Consider the following 25,347-nt stretch of genomic DNA (forward strand, 5'->3'; position numbering starts at 1 on the left):
AAATTAAATTTGAACGTGCTGCATAAATTAAGAGACTTAACAAATAGGTACATTCTCAAACATAACAAATATCTTAAAGTGACGATTTCTCTTCTTAACTGATAATAGGTGTATCCTCTCTAAGGTATTTAAGGAGGTAACACTGTATCCTGCTCACATTATATTACGATTTCCTGGAACTTGATAAATGCCTGTGAATAATTTTCAAAACAATCTAGTTTTTCTAGATTAATTTGCACTATTATTTTAAATTATGTCGGTGGAAATAATTGTTTCATTAGTATTAAATTACCAATTAATGTTACAAATCAAACCAAATTGATTGTGCATTATATTCGTAGTAGTTATTACTTTTACTAATAAATCGCAGTAAAGTTAAAGATTAACAATGCAAATAATATTATCGATTAGTATTTCACAATCGATGACTATCTTTAACTAACCCTACCTTTTAAAGTTGGTATTTTTTATTTGCAATCATTGCTATAAATATTGGTCAAAAATAATGATAAGATCTTTGATTCGGTTGCAAAATAGTCCTACTTTATAACGTATCTGTGCTGTTATTGTTTTCGTGTTCATTTATTTCTTTGTGTACGAAAAGGGCAAGATTGTGTAACATTATTTATCAAATGCTCAACTCATAACCTATTGAAAGTTTTAAAGTGTTTGTTAAATATTCCCCTTTCATGGTATCCCCTTTCACAATTTGAAAAGTGATATTACAAATATCAACTCTGAGATTTTTCCATCCTAATTCTTAAAAGCTTTGTTTAATTCGTGACAATATGCTTGCTGTTTTTAAATGTATTAAAACAAATCCAAAACTAAACCCTGTGTAACGTTTTTATACGACCGATATGCTCTCAGCATTTATCATTTTTCCTGTAAGCACAACCCAAAACTGGGACAAAGAGAAATATTTTCTCCTTTGTCATAAATTCTATTAATTAGCCCTTTTGTAACAAAGGAAATCTCGTCTTTATTATATAAGTATACGTATGCAACCTTTGTATATTTTCTGTATGTTGTAACTCAGGAATGCGGAATAGGGTCTGAACTGAGTGGATTGAGGCAATGGGCAAGTAAAAGGCCCCTTGTGTCCGCGAGCCTGTGCCACCAGCTACATTATATAGTGCACCAGTAATTGGCATGCAGATTAAATTACGCTAAAACGCAGCATGAGCTAATGCAGGAAGATAACACCGAAAGGATATTTTTATGATCCAATTATTATATTGTCAATATCCGTGTGCGTGATTGTTAAATTTGTTTTATTTTATATGTAGGCAATTGAGTACCTATTTCGATACTAAGTATATACTATAATGATATAAAATGCGTCAATTTTGACATTAACCTGCGTAGAAAAACGCAAAGTATGCCATTTTATCCAAACGATGGCGACACACAAGTTAACGACAAAGTTGACTGGTGCAACCCACTTTTAATAATCACCTTACAATGTTTACACATAAACAGTAGACAGTTCCAAAGACTTGGTAATCGTGAAATTTTCGCGAATGCGACTGTTTCGCCAAACTTGTTGAGACGTAATCAATAAACATTGCTCCACTTACACCAATTGCTAACGGCATGACAGTGATTGGTCCATTGAGCAAATTATATCGGTTTGAATTTGAATGACGCCATTTTCCCTCTCATTTAGTATTAAAGTAAGTGCCTATTGATACTAAAATTCTAGAATATCCATCGAAATATTACTAGAAATATCTAAATGATTTAAAAAAATATTGCATTTTTTTATCTCTTTTTTCTATAAGACTTATTTTTATTAATGGGTGTATGTGTTATTCACATAGTTAGGGTAATTATATAAAATAACAATTAAACATTGCATACTTGATTACAGCATGCTGTATCCACATATCTTCAGCATCTTAAAATATTTCGCTTGAGAATCGGCGCTCCAGTTTCTTTAGTCAAGCAAGCAGTACTGAGAAAATCCGAGAGGTTTTGCAACGTTTAGGTTATTGGTACAAAACGCAACAAACGCAACCCTGTTATTTAACTGTCAAAACGCGAGCACTGCACCATAGCTTCGCGCAGTGTTGTAGGCACGAATTGTAAAACGAATTTGTTTCTAAATATATTGACGGGGAAGTGTGCCAGAACTGTATTATGTTCTGCACTAGTTTCCGAGTTTTAGATATTATTGTCACGTCAATTTCTCATGGGGTTAGACAGAGACTAGATATTTCCACTTGCTATGATCTTTACAAATCTCTCTTGCTTCCTATATTCGCTCCTCACCCGTTATGGATGGAGCTGTTCTTAATATTCTATAAATAATATATACTATAAATAATAATTATTCAATTCCAACCAACTGATTTATTGCTATAAATAGAGCATACTATTCTAATAATGTTACCTGTGACGAAATAGTGATACTAATAACAAACTGTAAATTAAACATCAGTGCTTGCTTTCAGTAAACGTATAATTTATTCGAGAGCATTAGTTACACAAATTACACATATGCTGACGGGTGTTTCAAATATTTAAAAAAATATCTACTTTGACGTTTCGTGTTAATTAATAACATTCATATAAGAGAAAAAGAACTTTAAAAAATATTATTTATTTATTTTAATTTACACTCTTCAGGTAAGTCATATATTGTTGGAACAAAAAGACAAAATAAAAGGACAAATAACAGTGATGTTAATACTAATATTACAGGTTACAATAACGGGACAAAGCTGAGACAAAACGGGACCAGAAATAGGCTTACATCCATGTACTCGTTCGGTTTGCGCTTCACTTTTTGGGAAGAAATTGGGCAAATACTGGGCGTAAACCCAGATATGAACGGGACACAGTTACACAACCTTTTACGTAGGTACTTCTGTTGTTTTAACCCTCTTTTGGTTAGCCCTTAATGTGTTATAAAGGGAAGGGTCTAGCTGAATTGTTAACCTAGATAAACATCACTTACTTGTGTTGTAACAAACTGCTCGCCTTATTTTTCTTACAATAATGGTTTTTGAATTTTTCTAAGTATTTAGCAGAGTGTGATTTTTTAATTTCAAGTTTTGCTTTAACTTTACAAAGGATATATTGTTCCTTAATTACAAACTCGTCGTGATCGATTCTTTATCTAAACATATATTATTGTCAATATTGTTGACTGAATGTTTGTAATGGATAAAACTAAAATTAATAAATACTGCATAGAAAAAATAATTAATTTTTCAAATAAGGAAAAAAAATTGGACAGGAAAAGGGTGTCTATCCCTATCTATAGGTGAAAACCCCATGAAAATCTGTGCAGTAGTTTTTGAGTTTATCATGATGATGATGATGATCATGAAAGATGACTTTGTTTTATAATATGTAAGGATAAGGATAATTTGAACAGTAAATAATCAAATGCCACTGTCCACTCGGAAAATCAAATAATTCTAAGAGCGTCGATTATGTTTATTATTTGGTACTAGCAACCGAGAATCGCAGACAATCGCGTCCCATTCAAGGTGGTCCAGTGTTCCAAGAATGCAGTCTGCAACGGTTGCAACGGACCTTGCAGGTTTAGGTTTTATTTGGAAATTATTTGTAGTTATGTTGTATTAAACTATTGGCACATTAAATATATTGTTGTAGTCGGCGTAGGCTAAAATCTTTATCAAGTTATAAGTACTATGTATAAAATGATACTTTGTTGATATAATCTACATTATCATTTCCGTTTCAAGGAATAACATAAATGCACGAAGCAGCTGATAAAATGAAAAATAAATAAAAAAAATCTGTGCGAAAATAAAAAATAAAAAATCTGTATATAAAAGAAATAATAAAAATATGAAATAATTAAAAAAATATTAAAAAAATCTCTATATATCGAAAATAAAAAAAATCTGTGCAGACCATGGATAAAAACTTGAATAGAAGTGAGTTACTTACATAACTTTTTTTTTTTTCAGCTAGGTACTTTTGCTAACAGCTGTGTGCACAAAATAATACATTAAAACAACATATAATAATAACATGTAATAAAACAAAACTTGGTTACAGTCTATCTCAATATTAAAATGTGTCTAGGAAATTGGCCAATTCATCGCAAAAAGGGCAAAGGCCGCCACGATCACCAGCGATGGTTCCTGCGTTTGCGCAATGCTTGCATACGCATATTGTGGTCATAAATGCGCCGTAACTGTAAATCATTTGAGTTGTGCACCCACTGGAAGATTTATGTAAGAGTAGTAAGAGATATAGGTACTAAACATGTCTCTTTTTCTCATCTATGCAAGTTACCGGTTGCATTCGGTGCTGTGACACCACAAGCCCGGGGTCAGTGTTAAAATTATTTACGGCTAAGTAAATGAAAATTTTCCGGAAAGTGCTATCAATCGAACTGGAGTTACTAAAATAATGTAAGCATTTATCACGAGCGGGTCGGTATATTCAAGGCTCTTCCAATTGCCGGCATGTTAAATTGTTTAACCAATTGAAACATACGCTATATTGCGATCTGTGGACAACATGATATAGGGAAATTCTTATATTTCTTCAGAAAATATGTGTCTATATCCTTTTAATTATTATTTCGAAAATGATCTATTATTTAATTTCAAAAGATTACATGAATTCAATTTCTTCCTTTTTTATAACATAATGGAGTAAATATTTGTATTGTTTTGCAATGAATAAATTGAAAAACTACTGGAATTTTTATAAAAATTGGCTAAATCATATGTCGATTCGCGATAAAAACGTGATCGTAGTCGCAGGCGGTCGCTGGAAACCTATAATTTTCATGGCACGAACAGTTTATTGAAACCTGAGCGGCCTAGAACTTTATCTGTTAAATCCTAAAAACTCATTTCAGACGGAACAGCGGCCATTAGTACAAGTTCTTCGTTCAAGAGTTTCTCAATGTGAATTTAAATTCTGAAGTTAGACGTTAAGGCAGACGCCAAGAAGTTTGCTAAGTTAAAACTGTTACTTCCTTGTTTAACATTTCAAAAGAACTTTCTGTTTTAACAATGTTATTCTATCGTTCAAAGTAACTTGAGTATCTCGTATAACTAAGTACCTATATCAAAAAGTAGTTTATTAAAATTTTGGAAGATTTGCAAGGTACTATTGATCTGGAATCAGTGATAAATACTATATTACTCAAAGATCACATTTTGGATAGCGGGTTGGTATTGGAATCAAAAGTATACATACACATTTATTGATTGAAGGAAAATTCCTAGTTCAGACCCCTATTTCTCTCGATTGGTAATAATCACCGTTGGAAGAAAAGCTGCTGCCGTTGTGTTTTAAATTCATCGAGTATGAATATTGGCTAATACTACAGTCATACTTGATGACAAACTCAATTATGCCTGACCCTTGATCCTCGGAGTCGACAACTGAGCATGTCCTGTTTTAACGGCATTGATTGCATTCATCCCACAATCAAGCTTGTATTGCAGACGTGAGATTTATAGATAGTTCGTAGGTACATCTCAGCATATTGTTTATGTGTGTGTCGTACAATAAATTTTAAGTGTTTTCCTTTCGGAACGATCGGTGTACTTTTTCGTTTCCTCTATTTTGAATATATTTGTTATATATATTTCCAATCTGTCTACTCTTAGTTCCGTAACGTCTATTGGTTATTTCCAGTCTATATACTAGTTAAGTACTTATTTTTCCTCTCCGAGTAGTTAAAAGTGCAAATTAAATTTCTTGTGGGTATCAAAGGCCAGCGTGGCTTATCTAAATTGCATGACTGTGGGTTCCATGAATAAAACAGTATAAGAAGGCCCGAGGGAGAATATTTCACAGGGTGATTCTGCTACGTTACGTCATGATAGTGGTCTGTTGGTAGACTTTTAACAAATTCAAGTTATTCGCTCACTTCATCAGTTTTTTTTTTGGAATGAGAAATTGTATTTTTATAACAACAGATTACGATTTTTTACTTTTATCATAATTATAATGTTTTCATATTATTTATTACTGTGTCGATCTTCATAGGCGAGAACTCCAACTGAGCATCAAACTTCGACGATACTTGAGTTAATATTTGATAGTTATGAAACTTGGCGACCAGCAAGTGGTTAGGAGTATCTTTTCTAGAATAATCTTGTATTTATCTGAAACAGCAATAATTTAATAAACCCTGAACTTGAACCGGGCTTATTGATGGAATTAGATAAGATAAATAACCGGTACCGCATCTTTTTCAGAATAATCTTTAGTTTGAAGCCCCCGTTCCTGGAATAATTTTTATAATCAGCGAGAGGAAGAGCGGGAACCATTATTTATTCTCCAATCTCTCCAACGTGGAGTGCCTTCAACAGTTTCATAATATTCCGATTTCTGTCGGTAGTTCCTTAAGGTAGGTCGTCGTCCCTCGTTTCACTTTCAAGAGCTTTAACAGAGCGTTGCCATGGTGACGGCTTGCTACGGCCCGTGCACTTAGTAATTACGCAATGATTGCTGTATCATAAACCCCCAGTTTCACTTTCCAATAGCCTCCAATATTCTTATACTTGGGGAAAGAACTTAAGGTCGCGTTCGTGGATTCACGGAAATCAGCAAAGTATACTTCTGCATTAGCATAATACTAGATAATAGATTTAAACTTAACTGCAATGTGGAGAAACTTTCGATTTCGAATACTGTACAAGTGGTCATGGGTACTATATATTTGCATCAAGATCTCTCCCACAGAGTTCGAGTAAGAGGATTGCAGTTTTGTAATTTCAAGATTTCATACTACGTGTGTATAATTGGACGTTGATATATTGACTAATTGGCATAAGAACGGAAAGTAAAAATATCTGAATGGCAAAAGCTAGAAGCTTAATAAAGAGCTTGCCAGCGATGTATAAAATGATATGTCATGACATAGATGTTAATAAATTTTGAACAGCACATTCTTGTGTAATTCAATTACACAAGAATGTGCTGCTCAAAATTCCGCCCAAAAATCCTTCGATTTCAATATTAAGAAAATGCCGTATAACTAATACTATAACTTGATGGATTAACCCGACATTTCAAGACCAGCCACAGATCCTAATATTTTTTTTCGACGTTTAAATCGCGTTATGTAACTAATTGTTCAGCTTACGGCTTGTTTCACTCTAAATGTTGTTTCCGACATTTCTAATCAGTTATGAAATCGAGCAGATCATTAAACAAAAGTTAACTTGTATTTGTTTCGTTTAACTTCTATTACTTATAATCGATATATTATTTGTTCAATTACATTTGTTAGTATTTTTGGATATATGCAATTGAAATGTTTTTAAAGCAACCAAGCTAAAATATTTGTGGAGCTCTTGATAAACTATAATATTAGACCGATAAAGATTATTATGTAGTTGCAGAAATTAATCAACAAATACTTCGACGACACCAAATCAGGTGCAATCTAAAGTTTAAGTATTGCTCTCATAGAGTAAGTGTACTTGGAAAATTATTCAATAAATTGAACACTTGTTTTTGCAATAGTAATGAACTTGATTGGCATTTGTTTTCTAATGATGCGAACAATCGTCAATAATTACGATGCATTACTTCACACCACCGGCCAACAAAAACAAATCAAATGATTTGTTGTTAATTTTTGTTAACCTATATACACAATACTATCTTGTGAATATTTTATTTGAGAAATTTTGAAAACCATCACATCCCAAGAAGAAAAGTTTTTCAATTGGTCAAGTAATTGGTCAAGGTCAAGGTTTCTCTTTCTCTCTCTTCTGAGCGTATTCCCGGTTTCCTCCGAGCGTCGAAGCCCAGGCTTCGCTTTCCTACTTTTTCGTCTCCATTTCGTACGGTTGACGGCGTACCTAGTTTTCAGACCATTTTGGCTCGCGTAGGTATCATCCTTGACGACATCAAGCCTTTCAAGCATTCTTAATTTATGGTTTACATGTCGCGGATAATGTCAATATAGGATATCTGTATTTGTATGAGAATATGGGTATAAACATTATTATGATTTAAATTTTAAGAATTTCATACATATTCTACGAAGATTTTTACAAGCGGGATACATACATTGAACCGCAGAATAATTTACCGACACACTTGTCGCTGGAGGAAGTGCGTTGTGTGTGAGACGCCCGCAAGCCACTCATCAAACGCAAACAATGCTCAGATTCAATGTTGCAAGTGTAGCTATGTTGCAATGTGTGTACTTGCACAGCGAAATTTATTTTCCTCCGATAAAATTATTAACAAAATTAACTAATAATAAACGAAACCTTTTAAAGCTATATATTGTCAAATCCCAGAGAGATTGTTCTATTTAGATTAATAAGCTCTTTTAGAAATATTACATAACCACACTGCTTTTGCGGACGACCCAAATTTGGTTTACCAATCGCTTATAAATTACCTAGGTACTTACCTAATTTCAATGCATTTACAAAATGTCTGTTAAAAGATAAAACTGGACCACAAAGCAAAAATCAGATCACAACATCATAACTTGGATCATAAACTCCCTGGGCAGTTTTGACATGGCTGTTGCTTTTTATGCTTGGTAATCTATGCAGTGTGACCTCCCCACAGATTGCATGTGTATCGGGAAACCAATTTCCCTGCCGCCTGTACGTACAGTGAGGCAATCCGGACATCTGGCGCGAATCGGTGATTTATGCGCATTCACAACGATGTTCGCATGCGCACTGCGTGCTGCTGTGATCTTATCCAAGATCTACGGTAGCAGTCAACAGTAGCGCTGTATATCGTAATCTTTAGAACTGGCCATAAAAATACACGTGTTGGTGAAATGAATAAGGAAATCACACGTGAAAAAAAATCTAAATTAAAATTTTAAATTACAGCTGCTTTCATATCTATCTGTATCTGCTATGATCTGCATTGACCATGATGTCTTTTATATTTTGAATTGATCAATATTTGGCCTTAAATGTTTTTATATACTTATTTACTAAGTGCGAGTATTATTAATAGTTAGCCAAAAGCAGTATGTTAATAAGCCTTTATTTAACTTTCGTTATTTGTGGATGCTCATTTTTAGAAATGATTACAGTACAGTTACTGTATACAAATCAGAACAGTAAACAAACAAGTACTTTAAGGATTTGTATCACGCGGTTGAGGCAGAGATAAAAATCTTTGTCACCAAAAATTGGTTATCAGCATCCTTGGTCTTAACTTATTGTTATTCACCATCGCTTATCTTAACCATGGCATCTTTATATTCTGATTATTTTTGATTGATTACTTAACAGAACGGTTACTAACATCAAAAACCAAAGTATCGAATGTTTGAGCCTTGGATTTAGTCTTTGTTGGTTAACAATGACCGGTTTCCGGTGTAGTAGTACTATTGGAACTGGATAAATACGCACATTGGAATTAATGATGCTTAATTTAGGGACTTGGCGATGAAACGAGGTTGTTAAACATTACACGGCGTCCACGAAATCCATTTTAAAGTTCCAATAACTTGTGCACACTTAAGTGAACTCTATATGTCAACATTTTTATCTTTTATTCCATCCAATACAATAATGGTGTCAGTTCCTTCCCATTAAGATCTATCACTATATACGATACTTCGAGACATGTCTCCGTGCCACCCCAACTGTCAAATCGATTTATTGGCACTCGCGGCGTTTACTTCTTGCCCTCGTCAAAGTAGGACAGCAATTCGTTATGGTGTCACAAGAATTCCCTTCGCGTACGAATACGTACACGTGTGGAGAGCCATGAAAATGTCTTTATGTGAGTATGTCGCGCGCATTAGGGAATACAAAGAAGGCCCCTATTTGCAAAGGTAAGTACTTACTCGAAAGTACGATTGTGTAGCTGCTGTACAGTTATTTAGATTTCTGCTGGTACTAGTTTTAAATATAAACATACTCGATAAGATAATAAAAAATCACAACAAAATAATGTACCAATGTACTCTGTTAATAAATTACTATTCTCTCTCTCTTTCTAAAGTATACAAATCACTTGCAATATACGTTTAGGTACTTTTAGTGCAAATTCTACGCTAATTTTACCAAGAAACCGAAACATCGGATATGCTTCGGTTTCGTGATAAAAGAATAATTTTGTATAAATTAAAATTTTGAATAGGTAACTAAGTACCTACTATATCGACATCACATTTAGGTAAAATTCGACGGATTCGTGAGAATTGTAAATTGGTTGTTGTAAAATAATTGTATGTTAAAACACAGTGAAAATCAAATTCATGAATTAAGATTTGTACGAGAGTATGTAAGATGTGTAACTACTTCGATATGATTTTCATTGGATAGTCATAGCATCGCGCCGAGATCGTATTGTATTGACTCTGTTCGGAAAACAGTACCCACGCTTTATGTATGTCGGTAAATTTTCGTTTACTTGCTAATGATTACCGTTAGAGAGCGGCGGGTTAGAAATTTTTTACCGTTTAGAGTATTATCATGTTATAGATCATCGAAAAATACTTTTACTGATAAAATATTTTTACACATGCATATAAAGTTACCTTTGTGGCGTGTGGTTCCGCCCTAGAATAAGACCACTCCATATCCTCCCGTTGATGCTTAGGCTGTGTGGGACACACAACCTAGGCTGATAGATAATGATAAAATTCCCAAGGAGCATTGATAACAGGCCGGTTATAAAATCACAGCCGTCTTCATTCAGCATCATCTTCAAAATTTTAAGAATTGTTTTACGCTGACCTCGAGCTTTGCGGCTTCACAACCCCGAACGCAACCGGGAACGTTCAGAGATGAGAGAGAGAAAGAAATAAATTAAGCACGTACATGTAACTATTGCAGATTTTTTATAGGTTACACCATGAAAACTATGAAAGATCAATAGATTTGAGAAACTTGACAAGACGTTTACATGTAAGTAAGAAATATTTTACTGAAACAGTTACAACAAATTCAGGTCCGTGGTTTGCCTGACATATTTCAGAACACAGAATTGGCCTTGCGATTTTATATTTACTTTAAAAATTATTTACATGATGATAATCGCTTTAATTAAACGCATAATTTATTAACCATACTCCTGTGTCATAAAAAATAAACAAAATAATTTTAAAATGAATTTAAATTTATTATTATTTAAAATGAATTTGAATTTAAATCAGAAGCGATAAAAAAGCAAGCGTAATCCATTGTGATCTTGCAGGTCAATATAAGTCAAAGGCAAAAAACTTAACCCAAGTAAGACAGACGATATCCACACAACTTCCCAAAGCGGCAGAAAAACTGGGCACTTATCAAAGATATTGCCACTCCATCCCATTTCTTGTCGTGATTTTTTAAATATTTCTCTTTCTTGTATTAGCAAAACAAATGATATGAAGAAGTAAGTCTTTCTATGTCTACCATATCAGCTGTCAATAAATGCTGACGGGTAATCGGCACATAGTCTAATAACAATTTTGAATGATGATTAACATGTGGTTGTAATTTGATATGTGATGATATGAGACATGTGTCAAGTGCAGCCCCGGGCATGCTTGTTCAGCTTTTGTGGATTACTTGGAATGTTATTGTCGATGTACATTTTTATTAGGTACAATCGATCAATCAATTATTACATTTTGTATTTGTATTCGCTAATACCGCGGGAACGTAAATTAGATAGATTTGATTATTTTTATTTTATCAAATAAAAAAAAATTACAACTTTATAAAAGTAGGTACTTATCTATCAGTGGTAGTTTTAATTCTATATGGGTTGTGCAGCTTGAAATTGAAATTCACCAATGCAAGCACTGCGTATATTCAATTTTAAAATCAAAACGTTACATCAAATTATAATTTCAAGTCACAACACACAGCTATTGTTTTTATAATATAGATTATTCTTTTTAGGTAAAGTTTTAGGAAACATTCTATAAAAAGTACTTTGTATCCACATACATACACATACAAAGATATAATCGACCAAAAAGCAATAGTTTTCCAAAGTATTTTTTCACACCAGTAGAGAAAAAGTGCAAGTGATAGAAGCTAACTATGTATGTTGACTGTACATACAGATTTTTACTAAAGCAAGTAAAAATCAATCGTGAACTATCACTTAAAATTAGGTTTTATTCCATAAGATGTAGTGAACAAAAAATGATGGTGAATCTATGCTGTCCTCTGTACCGTTAGCGGGCTACGAGGCGAGTGAGCTACTTTTTGTAATTTATTAGGCGCAACGATGGACTGCCGACGGAAACTGATGGATGCTTGCCCTACTCGATATGGTTATAAAAATTCAAGGCACACATAACTTTGAATAGGTACAGGAGCCTCTAATAGCAATATTTTCGCCATGTCATACATATTATATTGCTCATTTTAAACAACACACATTGATTTAATTTATTTTCTCAGCGCAAATTTGAAAAGGAATACAACGTGGGAGATTTATCTATGATAAAAATGTTCGTGTGTAATTTTGTTACAGCTTTGACATCCGTGGCATTCATCTAAAATCATCATTACATCATTAAAATCTTTAAGTTTCATAAAGTCAAAGTACCAACCTTACAACTAATAATTTTGACCTCAGGCAGTCGTGATCGTGAACGATAAAAACGTAAAAAATAATTCTCACGGTCATCATTATGCGGGAACGCGATAGATGCATTTTTATCGTTTCTGTATGCATTTATATAAAATTTTTACTATACTACACTTACCAATTACTCCTGGTCTTAACCAAATAAAGAACACAATACCACTAGAAGTTATACCAATTATACCTTTTTATTTGAATTTAGTATTATTATTTTTAATTGAAGTAGAAGAATTGAATTTTCAAATAGTAGTTGAACTATCAAGGGACAAAATTGTATCATTTATATCAAATATATAAGATGTCTTAGTTGTAACGGAAAAATACAGATTAAAAATGGCCTAACAATTTATTCTACAGGATAGGAAATACTTAACTTTCCACTTCCACTAAAAAATAAAAAGTAATTGCAGCAGCTTCTTCAAAGACTCTGAGCACATAGGTTTGAGTAGAGCTAACAGGTACCGTTAACCGTTAACCAATAGAACCAAAATGTTAAATCTAGGTACGGTTTACGACATCTAGAACACATAGATTGCTAATGAACTAATAGAAGTCACTGTAATAAATTGCATCCTTTCATTACGAAACGTAACTGATCTCTTAGACACGGACGTCGCTCGAACAAAAGGACTACAAAAGCACGGATGATCTCTGGTCAGTCACATTGACCGCAATGACCAAAACTCCACAGCAATGTCACCAGACACGATATCAGTCACACACGACTGCTTTAGAGAACATAACACACACTTTCAGTTGAAGACAATGATGGTACTTGTTCGTAACGTAATACTTAATGATAGACATGGAATGTTGTATGTTCTTTATGTAATCTTTGCAACATGGTTTTATATTCATGCTATGAATAGTCTTTATTACAATGGTTTGTGGATTCTTATTCTTCATTAAGTATATATAATTATACTTATTTTTAGGCATATATTATTTCATCTACTGGTGGTGATAGTAGTCCGTGAAAAGTGTACGATCAGATAGACAGATAAACTTATTAAAGCTCAAAACATCAGAGCCATTACGACTAATTATATAAAATAAAAGAGAGCTATAACTTTACTTATAAGGTCACACACTTTTTGTAGTTGAAAATAAAATTACACCTTCATTGACGTGATTCATCTTTTCATATATTGTATATGGACTTTTCACAAGGTTTTCCTCATCCTACAGATCAGAAATACCTAGTAAATTGTTGGCTTTCGATTTGGTATTATTTTATCTTTGTCAGTAGGAGTAAACGAAAACAATGTGTTTATGACAACCGATATGATTAATATCCTACATAGGTATGTAGGTCTATGGAACGAATATGGGCCAAAATAAATCTTTACTAAATAATTAGAAGAAGTGTTAGTGAGTTTGTCTTTGGCACTACTCAAGTGATAAATAAAATTCACAGTTTATTTACTTATTTCCAGCTGTAAGCACTGGATAGTTTACCAATGAAAGTAGGACAAACTCTAGTTCTAAAGACACATTTTTTTACAATTCTATTCACTCATTTTTTGTTAATATAACTGTGTTATCTCGGAAGCAATGTTCTTATATAATAACGATAAAGATCTGAGCTCAAAGCATTGTTGTAATAATGGATTGTTTAAATAAGTATTTTGTAATAGGTGCAATGTGAAAGATAAGTAATTTGGTAGAAAAATCTTCCACGATAATAGATTTATTGTTTTTATACACGCCTTTTTTTAATGTTATCAGGGAAAATGTCCTTGCCACATGTACCTTCTCTGCCAGTCTGTTCCAATTACATGCTGTTGTAATTATTACAGATTATCTGTATTGTTTCTGCAAGCAGATTTGATCTTTAAGGTCCTTCGCAGAAAGCTCAAATGATTACGTCTATTAGTAAATATAGGACGTTCTGTAACAGGAAACAATAATTACAACTGGATAGGGACACTCGAGACTGAGAGGCGAACTTCTTAGAAGTTTCCTAATGAATGTAGTTAATTTAACGGTTCTTTTGAAGATTGGTACGTAATCTGACAAACATTTGTATGGGATGAGGTTTGGGATTATGAAAATCGTTGCCAAGTTCGTTAATATGGCTCAGAACTTAACGACTCAAACACATTTTTGTAGTACATATCATACAAAATATACAATTACGTACACAATATCTCCTAATTACTCGATTCCTTTATAAGATCTTCTTACCAGACATGTTATAGCGATAGTCGTGCGCTCGTCTTCCATGTAGGCTAGGAGTACCATGGTCGAAGAGGTCGTTGACCGTTCGTCCCTCCCGCGCCCTGCGCCCTTCTCCCCCCTCATGGACCCTGCATTACTACATTTCTCTTCTCCGGTACATCGCACGAATTTCCAGCGAGACTCGCTAGACCAAACACGACCCACCGCTTTTTGTACGAGAAAAGAGGTTATTTTATAGAGCACTTTCAAAGCGCTAAGCAAGTGATTCTTTGCTAATAGGCAAATAAATATGATGAATAAATCGTGATCAAATGATTTACAACTGATGAAGTTATTTGAATCGCGCGTATTCGTATACTTAAGGAGAAAGTTTTCTTAAAGGAGTAATGTCCCTATTCTCCAAGCTTTGAATTTTGAATCGAAGGTTTTGAATACTTTCTACTGGAGATTTTTATGGTGCTATGAATGACAAAATTTCAAATTTATCTAAAGTTACTAGGAGCAAAATGTTCCTACCAACATCATCTCCGGGGGTTTATAAATGACGGTTAAGCCTTTTAGCGGTCACAACGATCTTGTTGGAGATTAATCGAGTTATCTCTAACGACTGTATCTATCTCTAAAGAATCAGCGATCTCGTTTACAGTGACGTCGCTGGCTCATTGCCTATTTCCTTTTCATTCAACAAACTTATCGGCTTTGAATATTTTCGATTAAGTTATAAGCGCTTATAGTGCTCTCAATTTTAGGAAATTAGAACCTTAAAATGATACGATGATAGACAAAATATAGAATTTTCTATTTAAACTTTTCTTAAATTACTTCTGACTTGAATTTGATAGTAGCTATCTACAATTACAACTGAGTATTATCTATGCTACAACATGAAATCAATCTATCCACGAGGAAAAAGACAATATAGATAGTTATAAAAGTTGAAATAAGTACTCATGTTTATCCAATTAAGTAGAAAGCAAGCAAAGAAAATTACTTTCCTACGAATATACGAGCCATTGTCTTGGAGTACAAGTTGTTATTTTTGAAGGAAATTAAGGTAAGTAGGCACGTTAAATTAGTAAAAGTTACGACTAACAACAATAACAAAATATATTTATTTTTTTTACTGAGACAAAATTTGACAAAAAGATTTCAAAAAAAAATAGCTGTGCACAATACGACCTCATAATAAATGCAATCAAGATCTTTATAGATCTGTTACGCTAATGTTATATTTACATATTGTTTGATGCATCTTGTATTCTACATACCTACAGCCAGTGAAGTTGCATCCACTTTCTAGACTGACCTATCACGAGCCGGTCATTTTGGTGTCCGTGTAAATTGCAGGCATATACGCCAATTTTCCTGGAATGCACTCCGTGCTTTGTATAGGTAAATTACAAATAATTCGGTTTGGACGTTTTTATCACAAGCGTCGATTAATAAATGTTTAGATAAAGTATCGTTTTGCTTTATCTTAAATTTATTATTAAGATATAAAGATATTCAGTTTTATCGTACCTTAGTCGAGGCAGACACTGATGGCTGATGCGACGTCGCTTTCACTTCAGGTGTACATTGACATACATCACCGTCTTATGCCGGGTACACACTATCGGCGAAATCTGAGAGATGCCAACACGAATGAATAAACATTGCCTAATTTGTATGAAAGCTTTTATTTACCGCATTGAAAAACCAGCAATGTATGCCGAATCCGAAGTTTGCAGCCGAAGTTATATGTACACTTGCGAACCTATTGAAACACAATAGTCCTACGTTAACATGTAAATTGCACGTGCAGATTGATATTTGTTTGGAAAAATCAACGTCTGCAATATTATCTGCCCACAATCTAAGTACATCGGTTCCATTCCACCGGTGACTTCCTCCTGTGCCGGATGACTCAAATGATCCCACGCTACGCGACACCCCTTAAATGAGCTCATATATTATGTGGTATCATTACTTGCATACGTATATATTTTATGACATGTCGAAGTATATTATATGGTTCGCTTCAAAAGGTTAGTACCTTTCCCACAACATTTTAAATTATTCAAGTCAGATATTATTCAATATTATTTTTCTTATCTACAAACATGTTGTGGTGGTCTCTTGAAAACTTTAAATAGTGACGAGAGCACAATAATAATCTGAGGACAAGAGTCAGGCTGAACCAAACGAGCGCGGTCATTAGTCTTGGTGCTGCTAAATTGTTAGACACATCAAACATTTAGCACTTCATTCCATAGCACAAGTAATTTTTGCAATAGGTAGTTAGTGTTTTTATTTCCTTACATTGTTTTATACTAGCGTATATGCACTTTTTATATGCATTAAGTAAATAAGTTCTTAAAACTAAAAATGTATAAATTTTCTATGTGACATAATGAAAGACTCATTCAGTCATATTACACCAAGCTGTTCAGTGGGTTGCGTACATTGTATAGTTATTTAAATTCTTTTTAGTTTTTATTTATCAAATAAATATTTTTTCTTTCCAGCCAGCGCACTCGCTCGTACGAGTCGGATGACCAATCGCGAGGAGCATGTCAATGGTGCGAGTACGCCCTGGTGATCACTCTAGCGACGATCCTCCTCATCGGGGTGTCTGCGCTGACCATCTTCTGGGTGTTCTACTACCATGATGGCTACTCTTGGGCTGATGGCTCGCCGGAGAGGCAGTTTAACCTCCATCCGACGCTCATGGTCGCCGGGTTTATCACCTTCAGTGGATTCTGTAAGTTAGCATTTTGTTTTTCTTACAACCATTTTACATCAATCTTCCTCTCGGATGATCAAATTGTGTGGAGTAGTGATGCTAGTATTTCCGCGTGATCATTGTCTTGACTATACGAGAGCTGCTATTTATGTATCCGGAATAACAAAATTAAACAAACATATATTATTACATATGGTTTTATTGTTTCTCGAAGTATTCTCCGCGATGATCTATGCACTTCTGCATACGATGAAACCAATTTTCAAAGCACTTTTTCCATTCTGATTGAGGTATGTCCAAAACGTGTGTTTTGAACGCATCAACGGCCTCTTCGCGGCTCGAAAAACGTTGACCACGTAATTTATTTTTAATGTTTGGAAATAAATAAAAATCATTGGGTGCCAGGTCGGGGCTGTACGGCGGATGACCCGTCAATTCAATCTTTTGACCCTCCAAAAAATTATTTGTTTCAGCCGACTTGTGGCAGCTAGCATTGTCGTGATGAAGTATGATTCTGCGTTGTGGGTTGTTCTTTCGTATTTTTTCAAAGACTTCTGGCAAACAAATGGTGGTGTACCATTCAGAATTAACCGTCCTACTATTCTCTAGTGGCACTGTAGCTACATGTCCGTTGATACCAAAAAAACAAGCGACCATTTGCTTTAAAGTGCTTCTCGCACGAACAACTTTTGTTGGATTCGGTTCATCTTGAAAGACCCACACCGTTGACTGCTGTTTAGTTTCAGGGTCATAAGCATAGATCCAGGTTTCGTCACCTGTGTAGATATTATAAACAGCTTTTGACGTGCCACGGTTGTATTTTTTTATCATTTTCTTACACCAGTCGACACGAGCCTGTTTTTGATCTACGCTCAAGTTGTGCGGAATCCAACGCGAACAAATTTTTTTAACAATTAAATGTTCGTGTAATATCGCGTGTATACTCGTCATACTAATGCCCAGAGACGCCTCTATCTCGCGGTATGTAACATGACGATCTTGCATTACTAATTGTCGCACAGCATCAATATTTTGTTGTACCACTACCGATTTAGGACGACCCTCCTTAATTTCATCCGTGAGCATAGACCGTCCACGTTGAAATTCCTTAAACCAATAATACACAGTGGTTTTCGATGGTGCTTCATCTCCAAAAGTTAAAATCAGTTGTTCGATGCACTGTTTTTGAGTTAATCCACGCCGAAAATCATAATAAATCATCGCGCGAAAATGTTCACGAGTTAAATCCATGGTAATGAAGACAAGCTATTTTCAAAATTGGCGCCAATTGAAAAAAACAAATGACAGGGACATGAAAAATATTTATTCTCTAGCCGAAGAGTTCTATTTTCAAATGTTGTAATTACTTTTTAAATATTCTAGAATTATTGGCCAGTTCCGGATACATAAATAGCAGCCCTCGTATTCCTTGCTTATTGTCGTCAATGGATTCTGTAACTGACTTTCTAATGATTATTCTGTAGTAATTTTCTTAGATTCGTTTTTATTCATGTCGATGTACTGCGACTGTGTATATTTTGCCTGGTACAATAATTTTATTAACTCCCTACTCATAAAAATTATATTATACCATTTTTTCTAACCCGTGAGTCTTATTGTCATCATCATTTACATTAACCGATTGCTAGGTATTAGGCCTCCCTTTTTTCGCGTCACTTTTTACCGTGCTGTGCGAGTCTCATCCATCGCTTTCCCTTGACCCAAACAATGACATTTATAATGTCATAAATATCTGTATAAAGTCGAATATTTAATTTTCCAGCGGTGCTGCTGTACCGCATCTGTCGGTGCTTCAGACGCATCTACGTGAAGCTCCTCCACGCGATCTTCCACGCCCTGGCGTTCCCGTGCATCGTCATCGGGTTCCTCGCCGTGTTCGACTACCACAACAAGACTGGCATCAATAATTTCTACTCGCTCCACAGCTGGATTGGCCTTGTGGCTATGGGACTGTTTGGAATTCAGGTAAGATTATTTCAAAAGTTTAGTCACTCCTATAAACAGAAGAAAATAAATGCCTTCATACATCTTCTTCGCTTGTCTGGCAAACCTGGGTTTTTATCAACCTATCTTTACCATCAGATTTGGTATTGCAATAATTAAAAATCCGTTTTCTCTCTTTATAGACAGACTGTACCTAATTTAAAATGATAAGTTAAAGAGTGTTTTTAATTTGATCCAAATTTGATAATTTTCTCTACTACATATCATAACTGTAGACAAGTTTTAGAAGATTGAAATATTATATTTGTTCTTTTCATTTAGTGTATTGGTTGTCTTTTTAACTTTAGCAGTATAAGCATGTCCTTTCTCCATAATAATTTATGGTTCCGTATTTTTTATGGTAGGAATGGCATGTCTAACAAAACCAATGACAAGACTTGCCAAGGGTAAATTCATCATAATCTGCGATTTTATTATGTTCAGTATCTAGTATTTCTTATCCGAATACAGATATATTTGAAAATATTGATATTATTAGCGACATGAAATAAAATTGGTTTAGTGCATAACACCTTCTTTCATATAATGATTAAAAATATTTTTAAACTAAGATAATACGTTATACTTATATGTATGGTTTGCTTGCATTTTTCTGCACTTGTTGGTCAGTCGACCACGTTACCACTACTTATTCTGTACTCAAAGGAACTGAGTCCTTAATAAATGGAACTATAACCAAGATTTATACACTCAATGTTTATAAAATGAATTTCCAGTACGCAGTTGGCTTCTTCAGCTTCCTACTGCTGATGATCTGCAGTAAGGGCACCGCTGGTTTCCGTGCCTCCCTGGTACCTGTTCATGCTGCATTCGGAATCCTGACCTTCGTTCTTGGCGCTGCTGCTTGCCTCACCGGACTCACTGAGAAGGCTATCTTCCACATCGGGTATGGATATAAACATCTTATCATTTTTATGTAGTTTACGGTTACAGTACTTGTTTTTATTATTTATTGTATTTTTTGATGTGATTGGAGATTTCATGGTAATTTCTGTAATGTGATGCTTACTTGAGACACGTTATTTATAAGATTGTTGAACTCTAAAGAATTAAATATTTCCAGTAGTTAGAATACAATCAAACAAATGCTATTGTTGTCAGTTAGTGTAACATGAGGAAATTACGATTGACTTATCGTATTTATTTGATAAGGAGAAAGTTAAACATAGAAACGTGAGTAAATTTAATTTAAACTCGCTATCCAATCCACATGATTTGCTTACTCTTTCTTCATAATATGACTATGAGTGTTTATTTTCACACGACCCATCTAATCACATTTAAGAATATATGTTCCAATGTTAAAATAATAAACCTATCTATTAATTTATATAAAAAATAAAAGTATTCAAATTTTACCATATTCTCCAATTACATCCCGTATGTCGCACGTCTGCACGCATGAATCCGTGTAGCTTTTGTTCGCTTGAATGTGTATGTATCCACAGCGCGGAGAGGTACAGCACGCTGGTGGACGAGGCTGTGATCATCAACACAATCGGGGTCGTCATCATCGCCATTCTGGCTGTGGTCATGTACATCCTCTCCAGGGACGAGTTCCGCAAGCAAACAAGAGAACACATTAGAGCCTCTGTTGATCTCTAAATCTATGATAAGTTACTAAATAGTCATTGTAAAATTGTTTTAGAAATGACCATAGTATGGTCATTTAGGCGTTCTCAGGCCTTTATTCAAGCCAATTTATGTACAAAAACACGCAATGATTAAACATATTTGAATTAAATAAAAAAGTTTTTGAACTATATTATAAAACGAGATTTAAGAGTTCATTATTTATGTAATATAAAAGACGCAGTTAATTTTTTAAAAGTAAATTTTGAGTAAGCAAAATTTAAATTTTTTATCTATCAACAAAATACATTTTAGTTAAAAATTTCTCTCATACGTAAAATTTCATTTCAGTACCTTACCTAAATGTTTTTTTTTGTAAATTTCATACTTATCGTGGACTTTAATTATGAAATTAAGTTAACTATTACACAAGCCATAGTTAATATGAGTGTTAATGATAGACTGAATTTAAGTGAATATTCAATGTTTTCTGTATAGATCCGTACGTTTTAATGCAATGACCCTCATCAAAGAGGCTATATTATTTTCATTCCTGGTCTGTATCAGACCAATATAGGCTTTTAACTAGACCTAAAATATAATTTCTACTTTAAGATGTATTTTACTGTAATTCTATATCATGCATTCAGTAGGAGTAGGTATTATCTTGTTAGAAAAACAATAAAACCCAATTGCTATTATTTTCTTTAAATTAAGAATTAAATATTTATAGTAAATATTCATTTCTTTCATTTTAATTTATTATGCATGCTTGTAAATACTGCTGTTTCTGTTTGGAATGGGTTATTTATTTATAAAATAATATATTTTTAATGTTGTAAATCGAATGTTACGAACTAGTTACACTATTTTATTTCTACTTTTATTTAACTTTTTACCTTTTGTAATATAAGTTTGTATCTATTTTTGAGTGTTTTTAAGTGTTAAACTGCATGTTTGCACATTGACAATTTGCATGGTATCTTGCAATGCACTATTACTCGAATAATCTATTAATATAAAACTTTTGTCCCTTCACAGTACTGAAGTTAATTTATTTATTCTTCTATAAAAAGTTATTGTGAGGAGAATACTATCAAATGTGAAACTATTGATAAAATACTTATTGACGAAGAGTGCTGTAATGAAGTATGTTTTAAAGTTACCTAACCATACCATAACTTGATGGACAAACCCACATGTTGGGTTTAGGGTATTGACATTAATACATTTATTTACAAAATTCGAACTTCTAAGCCTTGTTTTTATACACTATTGCTTTTAATGCCATACTAACCTTGGGGCATGCGGTGTGCAGGAAAGAGAAGTACGAGAAACTAGATGAAGAGTCCATCGTGACCAACGCTATTGGGATCTCCATCGTGGCCGTGGCTATCGTCGTCCTGTTCACTGTACGTGGCACTGGCGGCTACCGTATCCGCAAGGTCGCTGCCCAGCACCCGAGCTAAATGCACTGCGACCCACCGACTGCGCCATAGCAATAACATACTTGGATACAAAATACTGGTCGAATAGAAGGAATGAGTAAAGATTTTCTTAAATGTTAACCTAGATATTTGGTTATAGTCTTGTTTCTAAGTTTATCTAATTCTTTCAGGAAGATTAATTATATCTATAAGGGATTTGATGAAATCGATCAATCGGCGTTTTGTATCCAATTTTTTTTCTACATTTTTAACAACGTGCATTCGATTTTATGCCTGTTCAATCGTGAGAACACCATGACTATGTGCGTAATAGGTTTATCATAAACTCGAATATCTTCCATCTTCCTTTGTAAAATAATTTCCTGTAAGAAAAGACCTAACAATGTCATTAAAGACCCACTGATTGTAGCAAAATTAAACGGATTAGCTCAATTTGTTAACTTTAGTTTTACAAATTTTATTCGGCAAGTTTATTGTTCTCGAGGTTGTGCGTTGTTCTAATTTGGATGTGTTTTGAGAACACGCAATTAAAGACATTATTGTAAGTTTAATCCGTCTCACCTTTATTTCATCAACCTATTAGATTAGGTTTGTGAGAGAGGCCATTAGTCAAAATTTATTCGACTGATATTAAAATATAGATTTACTTACAATTATTTCCAAAACCGTTTTTGCTATAAATGTAAGCGAGTAGATTGCAAATAACTGAAGCTATATGATTGAATTGGAGATGAAGGTACAATTTTAAGAAATTAAAGATGTAATAAAAATATTCATCGAAGTAGAAATTCATTTCCATTTCAACTCCTACGCTCGCTGTTCTGTGGTAAAATGTGTAGGTAGAGATAGTTTTAGATCAATAAATCGCCGTGTAAGTTAACTATAAGTAGAACCGCCTAAATGAGTCCTCGCCCGCGGAGTACAAGGGGCGCGGGGGTACGACGACGAAGGGGAACGAAAGAGGTGCGGGCGGCGGTCGAGCGTAGCGTGTAATACAAGAGGCGAAATGTTACTGGACATTTCTTGAGATATGTGAAGTCATAGTGGTTAGCGGCAAACAGGTGAAGATTTTTATTAAAAAATTAATAATGGCTATACAAAATTTGAATGAAACAACTGTAAACTATACAACGTGTTCCTTTTGTTATCCCATATCTCCATGGTATCAACGAGACCACGTACATGAATTAAATAGCATAAGCATTTTTCGATTATTGTTATTTTCAAATTTTTATTTTTCATACAAAACAATTCGATAAAAATGTGATTTTATGATATATAGGTATGATATGTAGGTAAAAAAAGGTAATAAAGTTATGTATGTAATATTTATTTATGCAAAATTTATCAAAATTATAAATCAATCACTTATGTCCATAATATCAGTATCACTGGAACTTGATTCTTCACTTTCGAAACAGCCATCATCAGAATCATCAGAATCGTCTTGCACATTAATAATAAAATCAACAACTTCATCTAGTGCTCCATCATGTTTGCAATATTCGTCTTCGATTTTAATCACGTGTTTAACACAATTCTCCCATTTCTCTTTGGGATATTCAGCAAATAATCTCTCTAATATTTCTTTTTTCTGGTCCAAATTAGAGTCGATACTTTTTTGTGCTAATTGTCCTTTGATATCACCCCAGACCAACTCAATGGGGTTCAGGTCTGGGTGATATGGAGGCAAACGCAATACTTCGTGTCCGTTTCTTTTCAATACCTCGTCAATTTTGTAAATATCTTCTGTGAAATGGCTTTTAATTAATTTATATAAGTCATCTTTTCTAAGTTTTTCATCAAAAGGCACGTTATGTCGTCGTAGCCATTCTTGCATAGTTGGCTTGGTAGAAGCCATAGTTGGCTTTTTCTCTTCTCGAACCGAATGATAAGCTGCGTTGTCCATTACTATGACAGAATTTTGCGGTATATTAGGCATGAGCTTTTCATTTATCCATTTACTGAAATTTGCGAAATTCATAGAATCGTGATAATCACCTGTTTTACATTTGGATTTGAATATCACAAGGGCTCCGTCTACAAATCCAATTTGACCTCCACAATGTACGATGATCAAACGGTCCCCTTTACCAATATGAGATAGAACGCCAAGTTCATCCTTTGATTGCCAACATTTTGAAACGTTATGAGACGCGTTTACATAAGTTTCGTCAAGGTATAAAATATGTCTTCTTTCTCTACGATATTTTTTAATAGTATTTAGGTATTTCCACCTCCACGATGTGATATTTGGCTGTTCGATAAGGAGTTTCCTTTTAGATCCGCATTTCTTAAATTTAAAACCTAGATCATGTAATAATAGCCTTAAATATTCCCTGCCGCAGTGTAATATATTCTCTTCTCTAAGTACAGCGTTCAAAGTTTTCAGAGTAGGTATTTTTTTGAAAATTGTGTAAAACTGAGTGACTTTTCTTCTTACCACTCCTTTTGTGAAATCGTCTATTTCCACTCTTTTTCTACGAACCTGTTTTGGTTTTCTTGGTGATTTAAATCTCTCGTTGTCATTTAATGCTTTCCCTTGTTGTACAATTCTAGATACAGTCTTTTCTGATAATCCAGTAACTTCTGCTACAGTTTTATTTAAAGGTATATCTTGTTTATATTCATCAGAATTTGGGTCGAGTTTCTTTTTTCTAAAATATTCATATACGTTAAACGCCATTTGTTTGCACTGACTATTAATTCTATGTCCGAAAACATTTCGACTCATCTTGAGAATGTAATCTCATGTATAACTTTCACAAGGCGTCCGCAACTGTCAACACGTGTGATCGCTAACCGCGTAGCGAGCGAACTGAGTTTTTACAAGAATGCGCCCGCCGCCCGCACCTCTCT

General features: G+C 34.0%; 2 protein-coding genes across 7 annotated transcripts in view; one reads left to right on the forward strand and one right to left on the reverse strand.

Moving 5' to 3' along the window:
- Window positions 1-25,347, forward strand: part of LOC128683419 (plasma membrane ascorbate-dependent reductase CYBRD1-like) — a 58,424-nt gene that overhangs the window by 31,393 nt on the left and 1,684 nt on the right. For 3 of the 6 annotated variants that reach the window (XR_010370350.1, XR_010370352.1, XR_010370351.1), the window contains 4 exons: window positions 17,226-17,461; window positions 19,227-19,429; window positions 20,185-20,354; window positions 22,359-23,374. Coding sequence is in view for 3 of the 6 variants with exons in the window: in XM_053769047.2 (XP_053625022.1) it covers window positions 17,226-17,461; window positions 19,227-19,429; window positions 20,185-20,354; window positions 20,917-21,073 (766 nt within the window). In the remaining 3 variants the exon portion in view is untranslated. Of the gene's footprint in view, window positions 1-17,225; window positions 17,462-19,226; window positions 19,430-20,184; window positions 20,355-20,916; window positions 21,780-22,358; window positions 23,375-25,347 lie in introns of those variants that run through there. The other 3 variants (XM_053769047.2, XM_053769049.2, XM_053769052.2) reach the window with 2 other exon arrangements.
- On the reverse strand, window positions 23,849-25,222 carry LOC135310074 (uncharacterized). The gene has a single exon (XM_064437088.1). The coding sequence runs from the start codon at window positions 25,220-25,222 to the stop codon at window positions 23,849-23,851; it is 1,374 nt and encodes a 457-aa protein (XP_064293158.1).

The sequence above is a fragment of the Plodia interpunctella genome, chromosome 3 (assembly GCF_027563975.2).
Source record: "Plodia interpunctella isolate USDA-ARS_2022_Savannah chromosome 3, ilPloInte3.2, whole genome shotgun sequence".
Taxonomy (NCBI): domain Eukaryota; kingdom Metazoa; phylum Arthropoda; class Insecta; order Lepidoptera; family Pyralidae; genus Plodia; species Plodia interpunctella.

What these genes read in the sequence shown, in the direction of transcription:
- LOC135310074 (XM_064437088.1), bottom strand. Translation starts at nt 25,222, where the DNA reads ATGAGTCGAAATGTTTTCGGACATAGAATTAATAGTCAGTGCAAACAA.